The sequence below is a fragment of the Callithrix jacchus genome, chromosome 9 (assembly GCF_049354715.1).
Source record: "Callithrix jacchus isolate 240 chromosome 9, calJac240_pri, whole genome shotgun sequence".
Taxonomy (NCBI): Eukaryota; Metazoa; Chordata; class Mammalia; order Primates; family Cebidae; genus Callithrix; species Callithrix jacchus.
In genome coordinates, this window is record NC_133510.1 from 19,699,516 (window position 1) to 19,718,853 (window position 19,338).

General features: G+C 43.0%; 1 protein-coding gene across 2 annotated transcripts in view; it reads right to left on the reverse strand.

The window, feature by feature from the left end:
* The window catches only part of VWF (von Willebrand factor), a 170,843-nt gene that overhangs the window by 133,848 nt on the left and 17,657 nt on the right, over positions 1-19,338 (reverse strand). For both annotated transcript variants that reach the window (XM_002752243.7, XM_009003456.5), the window contains exon 6: positions 10,571-10,695. In XM_002752243.7, the coding sequence (XP_002752289.4) occupies positions 10,571-10,695 (125 nt within the window). The remainder of the gene's footprint in view (positions 1-10,570; positions 10,696-19,338) is intronic.

Consider the following 19,338-nt stretch of genomic DNA (forward strand, 5'->3'; position numbering starts at 1 on the left):
AAAAGGGAAAGGAAGCCTCCTAAGAAAAAAAAAATTTTTTTTTTTAGATGGAGTCCCACTCAGTCGACCAGGCTATAGTGCAGTGGAGTGATCTCAGCTCACTACAGCTTCTGCCTCCCAGGTTCAAGCAATTCTCCTGCCTCAGCCTCCTGACTAGCTGAGACTACAGGCGCATGCCACCACACCCAGCTAATTTTTTGTATTTTTAGTAGAGACAGGGTTTCACCATGTTAGCAGGATGGTCTCGATCTCCTGACCTCGTGATCCACCCCCCTCAGCCTCCCAGAGTGCTGGGATTACAGGCATGAGCCACCACACTCAGCCAGAAATATTTTGGTAAAGGATTTTAAGTTACGTTAAGAAGGCCTTTGAGTTGAATGCATGGGTACTAGGAATTTATCCAACTCTCCTCAAGGCCTTGTCAAATTAGTAATATAAAAGGCCAAGTTCTAATGAGAACACATGGTCACAGGGATGGGAACATCACACACCAGGGCCTGTCAGGGGCTGGGGTCAAGGAGAGGGAGAGCATTAGTACAAATACCTGAAGCATTCGGGGCTTAAAACCTAGATGATGGGTCGACAGGCATAGCCGCCATGGCACATGTATGCCTATGTAACAAACCTGCACATTCAGCACATGTATGCCAGAACGTAAAGCAAAATTAAAAAAAAAAAAAATTCTTAATTTTTAAAGGCCAAGTTCTGTGTAACTCAAGGGAAATCTGCAAGACCCCATGGTAGCCACTGACCTCTGCCATTAGGCTAGATCCCCAAGGGAACACTGACCAACGTCACCACTGTTTCACCACAGCCATTGGCCCCCTGCCCTTCTCCTACCCTGCACTCAGGTAAGCAAATTTGCTGTAAAGGAAAGGGTACCTATCCATTGGGGGGTTCCGTGGAGCTCTCTTTACCTTAGAGAGGGAGGGCTGAGATGCAGAGCAGAAGTGTAACTTACATGAGGACAGGCAGAGAACTGGGCCAAACCAGGATCTGCCCCCTGGATTCCTGGACCTCAGTAGAGCACTTGAAATAAGTCCTCACTCCTTAGCCTATCAATGACTCAAGAAAGAGAGACTTGAGAGAGCAGTTCTCATCAAAACAGAAAAAGATGCACGTGTACTTATTGCAAACTCCAGCTCTGAGCTCAGTGTCAGGGGGCACAGTGGGTGGGCACCTCTTCTCTAAAACCATGGCGTGGTGCCCCCAACTGATGACTAACTTCTCTGGGATCCTACATTCCAAGGGTCCTTCCTTGAGGTCTGCTGACCTTATCTGGGCCAGACTCTCCCCTGACAGCTGGACTCTGTGAATCTCAACTGTGCTACCAAGCAAAGGAATGTAATAAAACTCTTCCCAGTCTCCAAGCAAAGCCCATTCCAGACCAAGACTGCCAATTATATGAATAGAAGAAGCAAGGAGAAGGAGAGATGGCAGAAGTGGGCCTAGACGGTGAGACCCAAGTCCGCTGGGCTTACATTGCCTCCCTCCACGCCTGTGAATTTCCCGTTCAGTGTCACCATGAGCAGAAATAGCAGAAAGGGTTGGTAAGTCCTTTGCAAATAAAAGGCGTGGGCAATATTTAATGAGAACATGAAGAGTGAGTTGCTTTGTCTCTGACAGAATGGGTATTTTCTGTGCCTCTTCGGGCTATTGAGGAGGCATGTTGTGATTATTCAAAGTCAACATGACTGTTTGCAAATGTTAGCTCAAGCAGGACAGGTGATTTCCTGGGAGGAAGAGGAATTACTGGTGAACCACATGCTGTTTCAGAGGAGGGGGAAAGAGTTCTACGAGATAATGGACAAAGCAAGAGAATGTGAAGACAAGAATGGCCAAAGAAAATAAGGCTTGCGTTCACCTAATAAACACCAAATTCAGAGACCAGGAAAACAGGAAGTCTGAGGCTATTCAGTGACTGACGGGACTGCAATTGATGTGACCTCACGAGCAAGGCCTGGAGAAACCAGACCAAAAGCACCTGCTTCTCCAGTATTCAGGGACATGGAAGGACAGAGTTTTAGCCTCAAATGGACAGAATGAAGAAGGAATTTACCGGGGAGTCAAGGAGGACTGCCTAGGGCTGAGCTCTTCAAGATGGCTGGGAAGCAAGGGTGTCTCAAAGACTTAACTCTTAAAGTCAAGGTCCCAGCATAACCTGCCTACCTAGACATAGTCTGTGCAGATCATTCATGCAGCAGGCAGGGGGTTGAACCCGATATCTGCTAGACTCTCAACCAACTCTGAGTTTGTATGAGTCTAAGATTCCTAACATTAATGAAAAGAAATTTCTTCCGCTTTAAACACCTGTTGGAGGTTGATGCTGCCAATGAATGATTCACCACAGATAGGCAGAGTGATATATGGTGCACTCAGTTTCTAAATAGAGACTGATCGTCTTGAGGAAGTGATCCTGAGCGAGGAGATGATGGTCCCAGTGACTGTGCCTCCCTGAGAAAGCCAGGCCAACACTATCACATGCCATGATGCAAGCCAGGCAGTGCACACAGTGTCAACATACCAAGTGACAACTGTTCATATGGTAGACACTGCACATGTACATACACGTACATCATATGTTTAGTTGTTATGTTAATCTTGGCCTTTTCCCAGTGGGTGGTGGTGAAGTTTCTTGAGAAAAGGGTGCCTTTTTCTAATTAGCAAAAGCCTGGTATGAGCTGGCTGCAGCCCAAGCCCAGTCCCCTGGAACCTTGGACTTCCTGTCACAGACAGGACAGCAGGACAAAGCCGAGCTGCCTTTGCAAGGTTCAGCCCTTGCTGCCATTCCCCAGACTGACTGCATTTTTTTTTTAAGTGATCTAAGGATCTTTCTTTCTAAAATGTACACTACGTGACAGTTACCTGCAAGTGAACATCAATTATTTGAATGGTCATAGCTTGGGAGTCCAGACTCCAACCGTCCTGTGTTCAGTTTGAAAAACTGAAAAAACTGCAGATTTGCACACAGTCAAACAAGGCCATTATCAGTCCCAGTGGACACAGGCATTGGGTTTTGCTGACATAACAAGGAAACATACATTCCCTGGGTATAACTAATAAGTAATATGACCTGGCTCTAGGAATGAGCTGACTCCTTGCTATGCCCTGGAAAGATAGAAAGACCCAGAGGGTGGGGGCATCGATTCTGGAGGCTGTCAAGGAAAGTTCCAAGGCCAGTGTGGACTCCCACACAAAACACTCTGCCACCCAGAATGGCCCTTGGGGCCACAATGGCAGACACTTGTAAATGATGCATCATTTACCAGACCTGACTTCTGAACCTGGGGGCCCTGTGGGACTACACAGGCTGTGAACAATTCTGAAGACCACATTAATCACCTCCTGGGAGACGAGTCATTGTGCTTCCTAGCCAATGAAGGAGCCCCGGTTGTGGGCAAACACTATCTGATTGGCTGAGGACAAAGCAGTCCTCTCTTCTCAGGTAAACAGCCTGAAACAGGGAGTTCTGAGCTGGGAGGAGCTTGTGCCTCTGGGAGATCTCACGTGTTTGCAGCCTCAGACCCACACTAAGAACCTGGCACCCAGTTTTTCAGCTGTTCCCAGGACACTGGTTAGTAAGGACTTTAATGCACCCAGGAGACAAAGTGAGTAGCGAGGGTACAGCTGGAGCCTCAAAAAGGTGCCCCAGGAGACAAACAAGGCTTCTCTTGCATTCTCCCTCCCCTTCGTCTCCAGGAGACAAACCTCCCAGTCTCCCTCCTCAACCTGGCCTCAGGATCAGGTTTTCCACTTGAGAATCCTGTCTTTACCTCCCACTCGGTATGGATAAATGAGACTATTCCTTTATATTCTGAGGACAGGGGAATATTTGTCAAGCAGTTACTCTGCTCTGGGCTATATTTGCAAAATAAAATGAGACCAAGAATACGAAAGCCTTGAAGGCATGTTTCAGTATTAGAGGTACCTCCATAGCCACCCCAACCCACGTCACCAACTGAGGAGCCCACCACCTCCCCTTCATCTCACCCCTGCCTGGAGAACATTGAAGGGCAGCCGAGGGTGACCCAACAGCCAACAGCACAACTGCAGGTTTGGGGAAAACAAGAAAGAAATTGTGAAAATCTGTCCTCTCTTACACAATACCTCAAGTGCACTAAATTTGAAATCCATCTGGGTTCACAAGCAGCTCTAGAAGGAAGGCTGGTTCCTATCACTTACCCACCTGGATATGTGGAGGTGGCTGGCACCCTGCTTTCCTTCTAACCTCAAGCTGTGCTCAGCTACCCAAAAGGAATGGGTTATAGTTGAGAGGGGGAAGGAGAAAAATAATCAGTGTTGAAGCTTGTGTATAGGAAGTAGAGTTCAAAGTTTCCTTTCTTGTTAAAGAATAAATCATAAGTGTTAGAAATAATAGTTTGTTTTAAAGACTTTCTTCAAAGCCTTCTTGCATTTTGCTAATAACTCTTTGTTAAGCCCTATCCTGTGTAGCTGGTAAACATGCTTACAGGCACATAGTATATCCTATGTCCTTGTCCTTTAACCAAGATATTTGTGCTATTATTTTTCTAAGTTCTTTTCTAAGGAAGGGACAAGCAACTTCCTGTCCCTTCCTTATTTGGACTTCCTCTTTTCCTTTTGTTCTCCATTTTCTTTACCTATTCAAGAAGGTTCTAAGTTATTAGCCAATCAAGTTCACTTTTAGATTGTGAGGTCTGGCTCTGTGTCTAACAGAGATCAGACACAGCAGTAAGGATGACCCCAAATGCGTAAAGGATAAATATGTCTGCTTTTCCTTTGTTCATTGCACTCTCATGGCAAGATAGCTAACGGGAACACCCTTTCTGCAGAAAGTAAAATTGCCTTGCTGAGAGATCCTTTGTCTCAGTGCTGATTTTTCTTTGCGGTACTGAGCATCTGTTTCCAACATTATACTTAAAGCCCGCTGTGTGGTTGGCCTGCTTCTCAGCTCCCACTCTCAAGGCAGGGCACTCCAGTGGGAAACACAGGACAGTGGGAGAACATGGGAAGCCAACTGACTCCTCCTCCTTCTCCTCCTCCTCTTCCTCCTCATCATGATCATGTCTCCTGACAGTCAAGTCTCACTGGGCTAAACACTGTAAATATTATCCCTCTCTTGGCTGAGTGTGGTGGTTCATGCCTGTAATCCCAGCACTTTGGGAGCCTGAGGAGGGCAGATCACAAGGTCAGGAGTTCAAGACCAGCCTGGCCAACATGGTGAAACTCTGCCTCTACTGAAAATACAAAAAAATTAGCCAGGTGTGGTGGTGCAGGCCTGTAATCCCAGCTACTCAGAAGACTGAGGCAAGAGAATCACTTGAATGTGGGAGGCAGAGGTTGCAGTGAGCTGAGATCACGCCATTGCACTCCAGCTCAGGAAACAGTGTGAAACTCTGTCTCAAAAAAAAAGAGTCACAAAGCCAGTAAATGAGCTGACTCAAGCCCACACCTTGATCACTACGCCCATGCCAAGGTCCAGGGGTGAGAGAAACTCAAGGGGCTATCAAGGGCATGGTTCAGGCACTTAGGACTTTTAGTGGAAAGAAGAGGAAACTCCTCCCTTTCACATGACAGCACCCTCCCCTCACATGCTAGAACTCAGTCTGCCTTTGTTAGTGCTGGTACTGGGCTAGGATCCCGGTGATGCAGACTTTGATGGACTAACCAGAAAACCTAGCACCACCAAAGCCCAAGGGAAAAAGTCTTTTGGAATGTACTTGTTTATAAGGTGGAGATTGTCTGATCACAATTTAGGCAGCTGGATTTAGCATCAACTCAGAATATTTTTCTTGGCCTTACATAGGCCTTGGTCAGAGGTCAAATTGTTCCATGAAAATGAAGACTCATTGAATGAGTAGCCAGCTAAAAATGAAGCTTTCTCATGTTAAGGTGATGGGGGTGGGTGGGAGGAGGGTGAGGTTGGTGTGCTTTATTTTGTTTCTGGATAGGAGAGGGCTGGGTTTCTCTACTTATGTACTTACTTAGATAAATCAGATTTCTACAAGTAAAGGAGTCTGGATTATTGTGGTCACAATCCCTAGATATATAACACCACCAATTTCCATTCATCTACCCATCCAATATTTATTAAGAACTATTATATACTGTCTCTCCAGCCCAATTCACAGAAACACATAATGAAAGGGTTTCGCTTTTCGGTTTTGGTTTTGGTTTACAGACAGGGTCTCACTCTGTTGCCCAGGCTGGAGTGCAACGGTGTAATCGTAGCTCACTGCAGCCTCCACGTCCTGGGCTCAAGTGATCCTCCTGCCTCAGCCTCCTGAGTAGCTGTGTCTACAGGTATGAGCCACTGTACCAGGCTAATAAAGGGTTTTAGAACTTAAAGGAACCTTAAGAACCTTCAGAGCCCAACTCCTCAAGAGAAACACAATGACTTGAGTGGCCTGAACCAATGTGACCAGAATGAGGAAAGGGAGGGAGCCCGGCAGGGCGTGAGTCCTGGCTCTGCGCCTTGCCAGCTGGCGACTTGGGGCAGCTACTTAACCTTCTATGGCTTTGTTTTTTCATCAGATGAACAAAATCACAGAGCACCTGCACTGCTGCCCTGCTGAGGGGCTGCGCACTTGGGTGACGGCTGTGTGTGCTCACACCCTGCAGAGCTGCCCGTGCCCAGACAAAGGTGACTATGGCCTATCAAGTGCATCATGACAGTGGTCCTGGGTATAGTCAGGCACCATCCTCTTCATGCATGGTTTTGAGAAATAAAAATAAAATCCTAAGCTCCCCCAACTGACTATACAGATGCTCCCTTGGCCAAAGGGACCCCAGAGAAATGTTAAAACTGAGTTCCTGGACATGACAGGATGGGAGGTTGAACACACCTCATTATACCCTCCCCTTGCCAACCACCATTAGATTTTCTTTCCTAAGAGTTCAACAGAACCAGCCCAGCAGGAGAGACTCCCCCTGCCTTTTTGTGTTTTTTTTTTTTCTTTTTGAGACAGGATCTCATGTTTTCACCCAGACTGGTGTGTAATGGCACAATCTCAACTCACTACAGCTTCAGCCTCCCAGGTTCAAGCCATCTTCCTGCCTCAGCCCTCCAAGTAGCTGGGACTACTGACTGGTACACCACCATACCCAGCTAATTCCTATATATATGTAGGAATGGAGATGGGGTATCACCATGTTGCCCCAGCTGGTCTTGAACTCCTGAACTCAAGCTATTCTCCTGCCTTGGCCTCCCAAAGTACTAGGATTACTGTGCAAGCCACCAGACCTGCCCTTTTTGAAGTTTTCACACAACTGACCAGCATTCCTTCCTGGCAAGAAACCATCAACCACGGAATGGTTCTGGCTGATTTACAGAGGCTGGGCACAAGATGCCTCTGTGTCCTCCTTTTCACCTTTGACCAACAGAGGCTAATTTTAATGCATTTAAATGTTAAGTCGCCATCCCAAAGTGGACATGGACTGTATGTAACATGCGTGTTTGCTTACTGTATATGCAAATACCTCCTCCCATTATGAATATTCATAGCTTCCCCTATAGCCTGTTAAATACGTATACTGAGCCAACCCTTTTGGATTAAGTTTCTATTCCACTCTTTTCTCCCTTCAGGTGCCTGCTTTCAGTTTCTACCAGAGGCTACACTTCCCAACCTGCAGGGGACTCTCAATTAGAAAAGCCCTCTTCTCTAAGTTCATGAACCTTGTGATTCTTCAGCTGACATTTTTGACAGTGTGGTTGCTCTCTGGATGCAGGCAGAGAGGTGGTGCTGTCAAGTAGAGCAACTTTATAGAGGGTGTCGGGCCACAGTGTAAGTGCCCATTCAGAGCCTGAGGACTCATTCACCAGCTGCCCAATGGTGGCTGCCACGGGCTTACCACTGAGTCATTCCTCAGGAATGGCCCTCAGCCCAAGGGAGTTCCACCTCCTCACCCAGGGCGGCCCACATTCAGTGACCAATAGGGGTCACTCCAGCTTCGAGTTCCTTGAAGGATCAGCTGAGTCCCCATTGCAGCCCTATCAATGCTATCACACGCAGTTCAACTTGTCCCACTGCCCAATTCTGCTTCTCTCACTTCCTTACCAAGGCTGCTCTTGAGAGGCTTCCCAGTAAACCACCTGCATATAAACATCCCTCCCAGGGAGGCTGACTCACGGCACCACCAAGGAACCTTGCTCCTCAGATCATGAGCCTCTAGCACAGTCCCAACAGGGCAACTCCTGTTGCCAGTGGGTCCAACTTCACAGCTGCACCCACCTCCCCAGCCCAGGTCAGCCCAACGCACAGTGGAGAGGGAATTATCCACTGAGATCTTGCTCCACATAAAGCATTCTTGTGCCAAACACCCACACATTGAGAGGCACAAAGACCATCTTTACCTGCGGCAAGTGAAGGCAGAGTGCAGTCCTGGCCACCCTTTCCCACACCTACCCCTTCTTTCCAGTGTGAGGTCCTGGTGAGTGAGATCATGAAGGGCAACCCTGACAGAAAGAGCTGCTACAGGGCTGCCTTGTAAGTGGCAATAGGGCTCTGTGGAAGGAGTGGCGTAGTCCTGCCAGCCTTGCCAGAGTTGGCAGCCATTAGCACACACAGAAGAGGAGAAGGCCACGTGACCACAGAGACTGAAGCCATGAACCCAAAGACAAGGAATGCTGCTGCCACCCCAAACTGGGGGAAGCAAGGAACAGATTCCCCCCTGGAACCTCTGAAAGGAGCAGAGCCAGCCAACACCTTGATCTCAGCTCAGGGAAGCTAAATTTGGACCTCTAGCCTCCAGAACCGTGAGAAAATAAATACCTATTGTTATTTCATTGAGTTTGAGATAATTTGTTTTTTGGGGTTTTGTTTCTTTCTTTCTTTTTCTTTTGAGACAGAGTTTCGTTCTGTCGCCCAGGCTGGAGTGCAGTGGTGGAATTTCAGCTTACTGCAATCTCCGCCTCCCAGGTTGAAGTGATTCTCCTGCCTCAGCCTCCTGAGTAGCTGGGATTACAGACTCGCACCACCACACCCAGCTAATTTTTGTATTTTTAGTAGAAACAGGATCTCACCATGTTGGTCAGGCTGGTCTCGAACTCCTGACCTCAGGTGATCCACCCACCTCAGCCTCCCAAAGTACTGTGATTACAAGCATGAGCCACTACACCGGACCAAGTTTGAGATAATTTGTTACAGCAGCCTCAGGAAGCCATCCTGACATCTAAACTGTGTCACTTCAGGCACAGTCTCACGCTCAGACTCCCTTCAGTGTCTGCAACTGTAAAGTAGTTTTCCTTCCAGCTGATCTCATATGAGAGGAAGTTTTCCCACCTATTTCTAGCTTACAACAGCCATTTAAGTAAAAAGTGGCTTTAGGCTGGGCCCGGTGACCCACGCCTGTAATCTCGGCACTTTGGGAGGCCAAAGCGAGCAGATCATGAGGTCAAGAGATCGAGACCATCCTGGCCAACATGGTGAAACCCTGTCTTTACTAAAAATACAAAAATTAGCTGGGCATGGTGGTGCATGCCTATAGTCCCAGCTACTCAAGAAGCTGAGGCAGGAGAATTGCTTGAACTCAGGAGGCAGAAGTTGCAGTGAGCTGAAATTGCCCCAGTGCATTCCAGCCTGGTGACAGAGTGAGACTCTGCCTCAAAAAAGAAAAAGAAAAAAGTGCCTTTTTTCTGCTGGTAAAATTTCAGACACATGGCAGGTGATGATGGACATATGTGGGGACAAGAGAGGGCACTGGAGTCTAAAACAGAAAAGCATAGTGACTTATTACTACGGTTCAAGTGAACACGTCCCTCCAAAACGTGTGTGTCAGAACCTAAATCCTGAGGTGATGGCATTGAAAGGCTGAGCCTTTTGGGAAGTGATTAAGTGCTGAGGGCTCTGCCCTGGTGAATGGATTAGTGCTCTGATAAAAGAGGTTGATAAGAGTACTTCAGTGTACTTTTTTTTTCTTTTTTTTTTTATTGAGATGGAGTCTCACTCTGTCACCCAGGCTAGAGTGCAGTGGCACAATCTCAGCTCACTGCAACCTCCACCTCCCAGGTTCAAGCGATTCTCCTGCCTCAGCCTCCTGAGTAGCTGGGATTACAGGCACATGCCACCACGCCCAGCTAATTTTTTTGTATTTGTATTAGAGACAGGGTTTCGCTATGTTGACCAGGCTAGTCTCGAACTCCTGACCTCCAAACACCTCAGCCTCCCAAAGTGCTGGGATTCAGTGTGCTTTTTTGCTCTTCCACCTTGTGAAGACACAGTAAGAAGGTCCTTGCCAGACACCAAATGCTGGTACCTTGATCTTGGGCCACCCAGCCTCCAGAAGTATAACAAGTAATTTCTATTCCTTAAAATTACCCAGTCTCAGGCATCTGTTACAGCAGCACAAATGGACTGAGACACTACACCAAGTCATTAGCCCAGACCCATTTTTAGAGCTCCAGACACAGAGACATTCTAGAATCAGAGTTGACCAAACTCCAGCCACAGTTAGTTTTGGAGGAAAGGGGCCTGTAGGACCTGCAGAGTAAGTCCATTCCTCCCCTAGAAGGAAGGATATAAGACTGAGTCCTTCTGTCTTTTAGATCCAGAAATCACACCATCCAGGTACACCCAGGCCAGGCCACACCCACCTTCTGCATTTCCCCAGAGGAGATGTTGCACGAGCCGCTGGGAGGAGATGCCCGTTCACACCACTGTTCTCCACTGCTCAGAGCCCATGAGTTGGCAAAGTCATAGGGGTCTGAGGTCAAGGTGCCTGTGAAGGAAAGTTTCAGGAAAATAACACTTCAGTTATGCCTGTCCCAGAACTTCTGAGTGAAAACTCTAGGTCTGTTGGTGGTTCTGTGTTTTTTGTTTTAATTTGTTTATAAAGAGACAGGGTCTGGCTGTGTTTCCCAGGCTGGAGTGCAGTGGCTACTCACAAATGCAATCCCACTGCTGGGCAGCACAAGAGTTTTAACCTGACCTTTCTCCAGCCTGGCTAGTTCACCCCTCTTTAGGCAACCCAGTTGTCCCCACTCCCCAGAAGACCCCCATATTGATGCCAAGCTTCGTGTGGGCACAGTTCTCTGCAGCCCAGAACTCCTGGGCTCAAGCAATCCCGCATCAGCCTCCCGAGTAACTGAGACTACAGGTATGGGCCACCATAGCAGGCTCTAGGTCTATTTTTACCTGAATCTAACTTGTATTAAATTAAACGACAAGCATGCAGACAATGCTCAGCCTAACATTATAGGGCATGGGTGTCAGAGCTCAGCAGATGGTTGGAGACTGAAGAAGGAAGGAAGGAAGGAAGGAAGGAAGGAAGGAAGGAAGGAAGGAAGGAAGGAAGGAAGGAAGGGAGGAAGGAAGGATACAATTACAATGAGGGAGATGAGGTGAAAGATGATAAGGAGAAGCCCTTCCCTCTTGCATCTCCATGCTTTCACGTGCCTTCCCCCCTCCATGTGGAATGTTCTGCTCCCCGTATTGCCTTATCTATCTCCATTCCTTCTTCAAGATACAGCTCAAGAAGCACTGCCTCCAAGGAGCCTTTCTGAACAGCTCGACTCCCATTCCTCACCCCAGCCTGCTTGGGTGTCCCTTCTCTGTGCCCCATGCTACCCTGGGCAGCCCTCTACCAAAACACTCATCACTCTTTGATTTATATTCTTTTTGCTCATAATCATCCCCATTCAACTGTGAGCTCCTTACTTAAGGGCATGGGCTGTGTCTTGTGTCTCTAAATTCTTATCTGCTGGATTGTGAATGTTCAACATATTTTTGCAGAATGAAGGTAAGGACATGACACAGAACCTAAGCCCAGCCCCCAGGTCACTGCATGCTCCAGGGTCTCGTGGCATCTGTGCTTTCATATTCCAGTGCTCATGCTACTGTTAGCTACTCACAATAGACTGTGAGAGCCTCATGGACCTACATGGCCTGGTGCAAACTGATTATCTGATAGTACTTCTGAATCTGTATTAAAAGCTAGTATGAGACGACTAGCTTTGCAGTATTGGGATGAACAGCTTTTTGCATAGGCAGGCCTGGAAGAGTGAAGTATGTCTCAAGGTCAAGTAATACATTTGCAAGTAGTAAATAAACTGTCCCAGGGGAAGAAAACTATAAATGAGACCTTAGAGTACAGTCAGTTGTTATCTGGGGTTTGACAGGTAGAAACCACCCCCGCCCCCCCGACCACCACCACCAAAGATATATTCACTTCCTAATCCCTGGAACACGTAAATATTATCTCACATGGCAAAAGATGTGCTTAAGTTAGGGATCTTGAGAGCAAGAGTTTCTCTTGGATTACTTGGTTGGGCCTAATTGCAATAATCTTTATCCTTGTAAGAGATGGGTAGAGGGAAACCGGACAAAGACACATGCAGAGGACAAGGCAATGTGAAGACAGAGGCAGAGGCTGGAGTGATGTAGCCGTGAGTCAGGTGTGGCTGGAGTGATGTAGCCGTGAGTCAGGTGTGACTGCAGATGGTGGAAGAGGCTAGGAACAGATGCTTCCCGAGAACTTCTGGAAGGAGCTTTGGGCCTCCCAACACCTTAATTGCAAAATTCTGACCTCCAGAACCATGAGAGGTCAGAGAGAATAAATATTTCAGTTGTTTTAAGCCACCCAGTTTGAGATAATGTGTTGGTAGCCACAGGAAACTGATATATGACATACCAATATGATATATTGGTAGCAAGAGAACTTAAATTTGTGACATGTTAACTGTGTACCAGACATTGTGATAGGTATTCTCTGGATTCTCAGTCACTCCATACCACACAGGTTTTGACACTTTCTAATAAACCACATTAAGATAGGGACATAGAGGAGGCTTTGTGTTGTTGCCTGGGCAAAGCCCTTCTATGACCCTGTGTGATCTAAGCTGATCCCAGTTCCTCACATGCAAATAAGGAGTTAGACTAGATGACATCTAGGGTCATTTTTAGCCCTGCCCTTCTACGAAGTGAAACTTTACGGGACTAGATTTGAAATGAGACATACGCTGTCCAAGAGATGGAATTACAAATATTCCTGCTTAGAGAAAACTCTCTGAGAGCCAAAGTAGAAGTCAAGCTGAGCAGATTCCTAGAAGTCAGGAAGCCAGATTAACTGTTTGGGAACAAATATTGCTGAGTCTTTAACAACCAAAGACAACTAAACCCCCAATCCTTTAAAGATGGTTTCTGAAATATCGCCAGAGTCATGAATTTTTACCAACAACCACCACCTTATTCTTCATACCATAGACCCTATTTTTAGTTTTTAAACCTTAGAGCCTGGGAATATGAAAGACATTTTAGGGCTGGGACTTCAATTTCTAGCAGTATGACAGGTTAGAAAACACTGAAACATGTGCCTCTACAATGGACAAATGCCCTATTGAATTCTATGGCTAATCTCACAAAAAAGTAGAAGAAATTTCAAAAGACAAAAAGGAGGAGGAGGGAAAAGATAAGGAGAGGAAATGGAAAAACAGAACTGGCGAGTGTTGAAGTCAGGGCAATCTTGCCAACAAAGGGGCTTGGGTTTACCATCTTTGGATCTGTATCATGTAGGAAGGAGATCCTGAGACCCCCATTGTGAAGCTGGGACCCTTAAAGGATGACAACACCCTCCATAAGAAAGTTCACAGAAAAAAAAAAAACCTACTCTAAGAAACAATGGGCCAAGCGCAGTGGCTCACGTCTATGATTCTAGCACTTTGGGAGACAGAGGCCAGTGGATCACTTGAGGTCAGGAGTTCAAGATCAGTCTGTCCAACACAGTGAAACCCTGTCTCTACTAAAAATACAAAAATTAGCTGGGCTTGGTGGTGGGTGCCTGTAATGCCAGCTACTCAGGAGGCTGAGGCAGAAGAATTGCTTGAACTGGGAGGAGGAAGTTGCAGCAAGTCCAGATCACACCACAGCACTCTAGCCTGGGCAACAGAGCAAGACTCTGTCTCCAAAAAAAAAAAAAAAAAAAAAAAGAAAACAAGTCTGTTATCTTAGTCTGGCCTCCGGATAAATGAGGGAAAAAAAGGTCTCCCTCAAAATTTGTAGTTGTGGGAAAGCCCTCATGTGGATTTGAGATTCCAATTTATACTTCTTACAAGATTTAGTAACTCCATATTGAAATATTAACATAAAAACCTTCAAAGATGAGCTCACAATCCAGAATTCTGAAACACAGGAAACAGTCCACTCTAAGCAAGAGTCACTAGACAAAGAAATAACAAGATTAGAGCTTCAAAACTTCAGATATTAAAATTTCTATATAGAGGTTATAAAACAAATATATTTAAAATTATTGTTGGGCCAGGCACAGTGGCTTACACCAGTAATCCCAGAACTTTGGGAGGTCGAGGGGGGTGAATCACGAGGTCAAGAGATCAAGACCATCCTGGCCAACATGGTGAAACCTCGTCTCTACTAAAAAATACAAAAATTAGCTGGGCATGTTCGCATGTGCCTGTAGTCCTAGCTACTTGGGAGGCTGAAGCAGGAGAATTGCTTGAACCCAGGAGGCAGAGGTTGCAGTGAGCCGAGATCGCACCACTGCACTCCAGCCTGATGACAGAGTGAGACTCTGTCACCAAAAAAAAAAAAAAATTATTGTTGTAACGAAGAAATACAAATTTTATAAAATAAGACAATAAGAAAAACAATAGAGTAGAAAAGAGCCAGGTTTACCTTCTAAAATACAAATATAGTTAATGAAATAAAGAGGAACCTCTATTGATCAGTTAGACATCACCTGCGGATTAGAAACAGTTGAGAGAGAATTAGTGAATTACAAGATAGATATAAGTAGAGATGAGCTGATAATCCTCCTCTCCAGGAAAAAAAAACAAAGCTCTCATTTACAGTATTTGCTGATTTCCAGTGAGTAAATACGTCTACCCTGGCCAGTTTCAAGTTACCAATGTAACAGTAGTGAATGTGGAGCCGGAAAAAGATACACACAATTAATTCTCACCAACCAGCATGAGCACAACACTTGAGCCAAGCAAATGACCTAAAAAGCAACACAGAGGGATAAAGAGCTAGAAAAAAATGGAAATAAGGTAAAATAAAAAGGGGGATGAAATAAAAATATTCAATGTATTTCTCATAGTTACCAAAGGAAAAAAAATGACTGAAAATGTTCTAAATCTGATGAAAGAAAGCATCAGATGCAAGAATCACAATAAGTCCCAAGCAAGATAATAATAATAAAACCTACACCTAGATGCAAATAATAATTAGACTGACAACATACTTCTCAGCAGCAGCAATGGAATTCTTCAAAGTTCTATGAGAAATAACTGTCATACTAGAATTCTGTATACCCAGCTAAAGTGTCACATAAGAAAGAAGGAGGATTTGCTTCAGTTATAACTACCAGGCCCTGAATGAAGGAACTACTAAAGAGTGTTTTTTTAAGAAAACAGAAATTAAACCCAAATGAAAGGAGAAATTATGAGTAAAGAATCTGTTCAACATGAATGCAAATCCTGCCAGGCATGATGGCTCACACCTGTAATCCCAGCACTTTGGGTGACCAACGTGGGAGGACTGCTTGAGCCAGCAGCCTCCTCCTTGAAGGAGTTCAAGACCAGCCTGGGCAACATGGTGAGTCCCCCCAACTCTACCAAAAAAAAAAAAAATTAAGACATATCTGAACAAGCACTGATGGTGTAAAGCCACAATAATAATGCCAAACTTAATACTTATTTGAATAAAGTAAGGGAGACAGTGAGAGTCACAGGAAAAGAAATAACATAGAAAAAACAGCAATAGTAGAAAACACAAAATAAGGATGGTAAATATAAATCCAAATATATCAGCAAAACATTTAATTTAAAATGAATGGAAAGATGCAGAACTTTATAGTAAAAAGGCAGAAAGAATCATGTTACATTAAAATAATAATAATGAGATATCACTATATATACTAAAATAATTTAAATATATATATTTACATTAGCCATTTAATATATATATTTATATATTAAATGGTTAAATATATATAATGTAAAATTTACATATGTAAATATATGTAAAATATATATGCAATATATTTATATATATTAAAAATATACATATTTATATTAAATGGCTAATATAAATATATTTAAATTGCTAATATATATAGTGGTATCATTATTATTATTAAATATATATAAATATAATATATTATATATTATTTATAAGTTAATATATAAATATATAAATAACATATATTATATATTATTTAAATTGTATAATACATATTATATATATTATTTAAATTATATATTATATATTACATTAAATATATATTTATAAATAATATGTATAAATATATATGATATTTAATATATATTAATATATGTATTTATATATAAATATATAATTTAAATATATATTTTATTCATATATAAATAAGTATAATGTATATATTATATATTATCTATTTAATATATTATATATTATATATATTTAATATATGTAAATAAAATAGAGACACTTAAAATATAGACATATGTTTAAGAGACATTTAAACATATGTCTACACAAAAATTTGTACATAAATACCACCTCACGCCTATTAGGCTGGCAACTATCAAAAAAAGCAACTATAATGTTGAGAAATTGGAGCTCTTTGGCACTGTTGGTGGAAATGTCAAATGGTACTGTTACTGTGAAAAACAGTATGGTAGTTTCTCCAAAAATTAAAAATGGAATTTCATGCTAATGGATCAGAATTAATATTGTTAAAATGACCATAATGCCTAAAGCAATTTACAGATTCAATGTAATCCTTATCAAAGTACCAATGTCATTTTTCACAGAATTAGAAAAAACAATCTTAAAATTCATATGGAACCGAAAAACAGCCCAAATAGCCAAAGCAAACCTGAACAAAAAGAACAAAGCTGAAAGCATCACAATATGTGACTTCAAAATATATTATAAAAATATAGTAACCAAACAGTCTTGTATAAATATATACACGTAGATCAATGGAACAGAATAGAGACCCAGAATAGAGCCAACTGATCTTGGACAAAGCTGACAAAATGTATGCTAGGGAAAAAACACCTTCTTCAACAAATGGTACTGGGAAAACTGGATTGCCATATGCAGAAGAATGAAACTGGACCCCTATCTCTGACCATATATGAAAAAAATCAACTCAAGATGTATTAAAGTCTTAAATGTAAGACCTGAAACTATAAAAATTCTAGAAACAATCCTTGGGCAAACTCTACTTGATATTGGTCTAAGCAAGGAATTTCTGACTAAGACTTCAAAAACAAGCAACAAAATCAAAAATAGACAAATGAGACTTCGTTAAACTAAAAATCTTCTGCACAGTAAAAGAAATAATCAACAGAGTGAAGAGACAACCTGCAGACTGGAAGAAAATATTTGCAAACTTATTCATCCAGTAAGGGACTAGTATCCAGAATACACAAGGAACTCAAAAAACTCAGCAACAATGAAAAATAAACACTCTCAGGAAGAAGTGGGCAAAGGACATGAATAGGCATTTTTCAAAAGAAGACATACAAATATCTGACAGGAATATGAAAAAAAATGCTCAACATGACTTGTCATGAGAGAAATGCAAATTAAAACCACAATGAGATACCATCTTACCCTAGTCACAATGGTTACTATTAAAAAGACAGAAAATAACAGATGTTGGTAAGGATAAGGAAAAAGGGGAACTCTTATACATTGTTGGTGGGAATGTAAATGATTACAACCTCTATGGAAAACAGTATGAAAATTTTTCAAAGAATTATTAATAAAAATAGGAATACCATTCAATCCAGCAATCCCACTACTGGGTATCTACCCAAAGGAAAAGAAATCAGTGTATCAAAAACATACCTGCACTGGTATATCTACTGTGCATTATTCACAATAGCAAAGACGTGGTATCGACCTAAATGTCCATCAACAAATGATTAGGTAAAGAAAATGTAGGCTGGGTGCAGTGGCTCACACCTGTAATCCCAGCAATTTGGGAGGCCAAGGCGGACAGATCAGCTGAGGTCAGGAGTTTGAGACCAGCCTGGCCAACATGGCAAAACCCCATCTCTACTAAAAATGCAAAAATTAGCCGGCCTTGGTGGCACATAGCTGTCATCCCAACTACTCGGGAGGCTGAGGCAAAGAATTGTTTGAACCTGGGAGGTGGAGGTTGCAGTGAGCCGAGATCATGCCACTACCCTCCAGTCTGGGAGACAGAGCAAGACCCTGTCAAAAAAAAAAAGAAAAAGAAAAAGAAAAAAAGAAAGAGAGAGAGAGAAAGAAAGTAAGTAAGTGTGGTCCATATACGCAATGGAATACTATTTGGCCATAAGAATGAAATCACATCTTTTGCAGCAACATAGGTAAAATTGGAGTCATTATGTTAAGTGAAACAAACCAGACACAGAAAGTCAAATATTACCTGTTCTTACCGATAAGTGGGTACTAAAAACTGTGTACACACAGGAAGAGTAGAATGACAGACACTGGATACTCAGAAAGGTGAGAGAGAGGAGGGGGTGGATGATGAGAAATTACTTAATGAGTACAAAGTATATTGTACCCTAAAAGTCCTGACTTGACCGCTACACAACCTATGCATTTAACAACACTGCACTTGTACCCTATACATTTATACAAAAAAAATTTTTGAGACAGAGTCTCACTCATTGCAACCTCCATCCCCTGGGTTCAAGCAGTTCTCCTGCCTCGCCTTCCTAATAGCTGGGATTACAGGTGTGTGCTACGATGCCCAGCTAATTTCTGTGTTTTTAGTAAAGACAGGGTTTCACCATGTAGGCCAGGCTGGTCTTGAACTCCTGACCTCGAGTGATCCATCTGTCTCGACCTCCCAAGGTGCTGGGATTACAGGCATGGACCATCAAGCCAGGCCTTATACAAATTTTTAAAAAGAAAAAAATTTTAAAAATGCTTTAAAAGAAATTGCATATCAAATTTTTCTCCTTTTAAGAGAAATAGACATTATAAAAGGTAGTATTTTAAATTTTCACATATTTGAAAAATAATTAAATATATGAAGAAAATAAAATTGCCACACAATCCAAGAATTCTGTCTCTGGGTATATACTGAAAATAATTGAAAACAGGGTTTTGAAGAGCTATTTGTACACCTATGCTCATTATTCAGCAGCATTATTCACTATAGGTAAAACCTGGAAGCAATCCAAGTGTGCACTGATGGATAAATGGATAGGCAAAGTATGGTCTGCATGCACAAAGAAATTTTTTTTCCTTAAATTCCTCTGATACAATGGAATATTATTCATTCTTAAAAAGGAAGAAAATTCTGACATATGCCACAACATGAATGAACCTTGAGGACATTATGCAAAGAGAAATAAGCCAGTCACAAAAAGACAAATGCTGTATGATTCCACTATATGAGATACTTAGAGTAGTC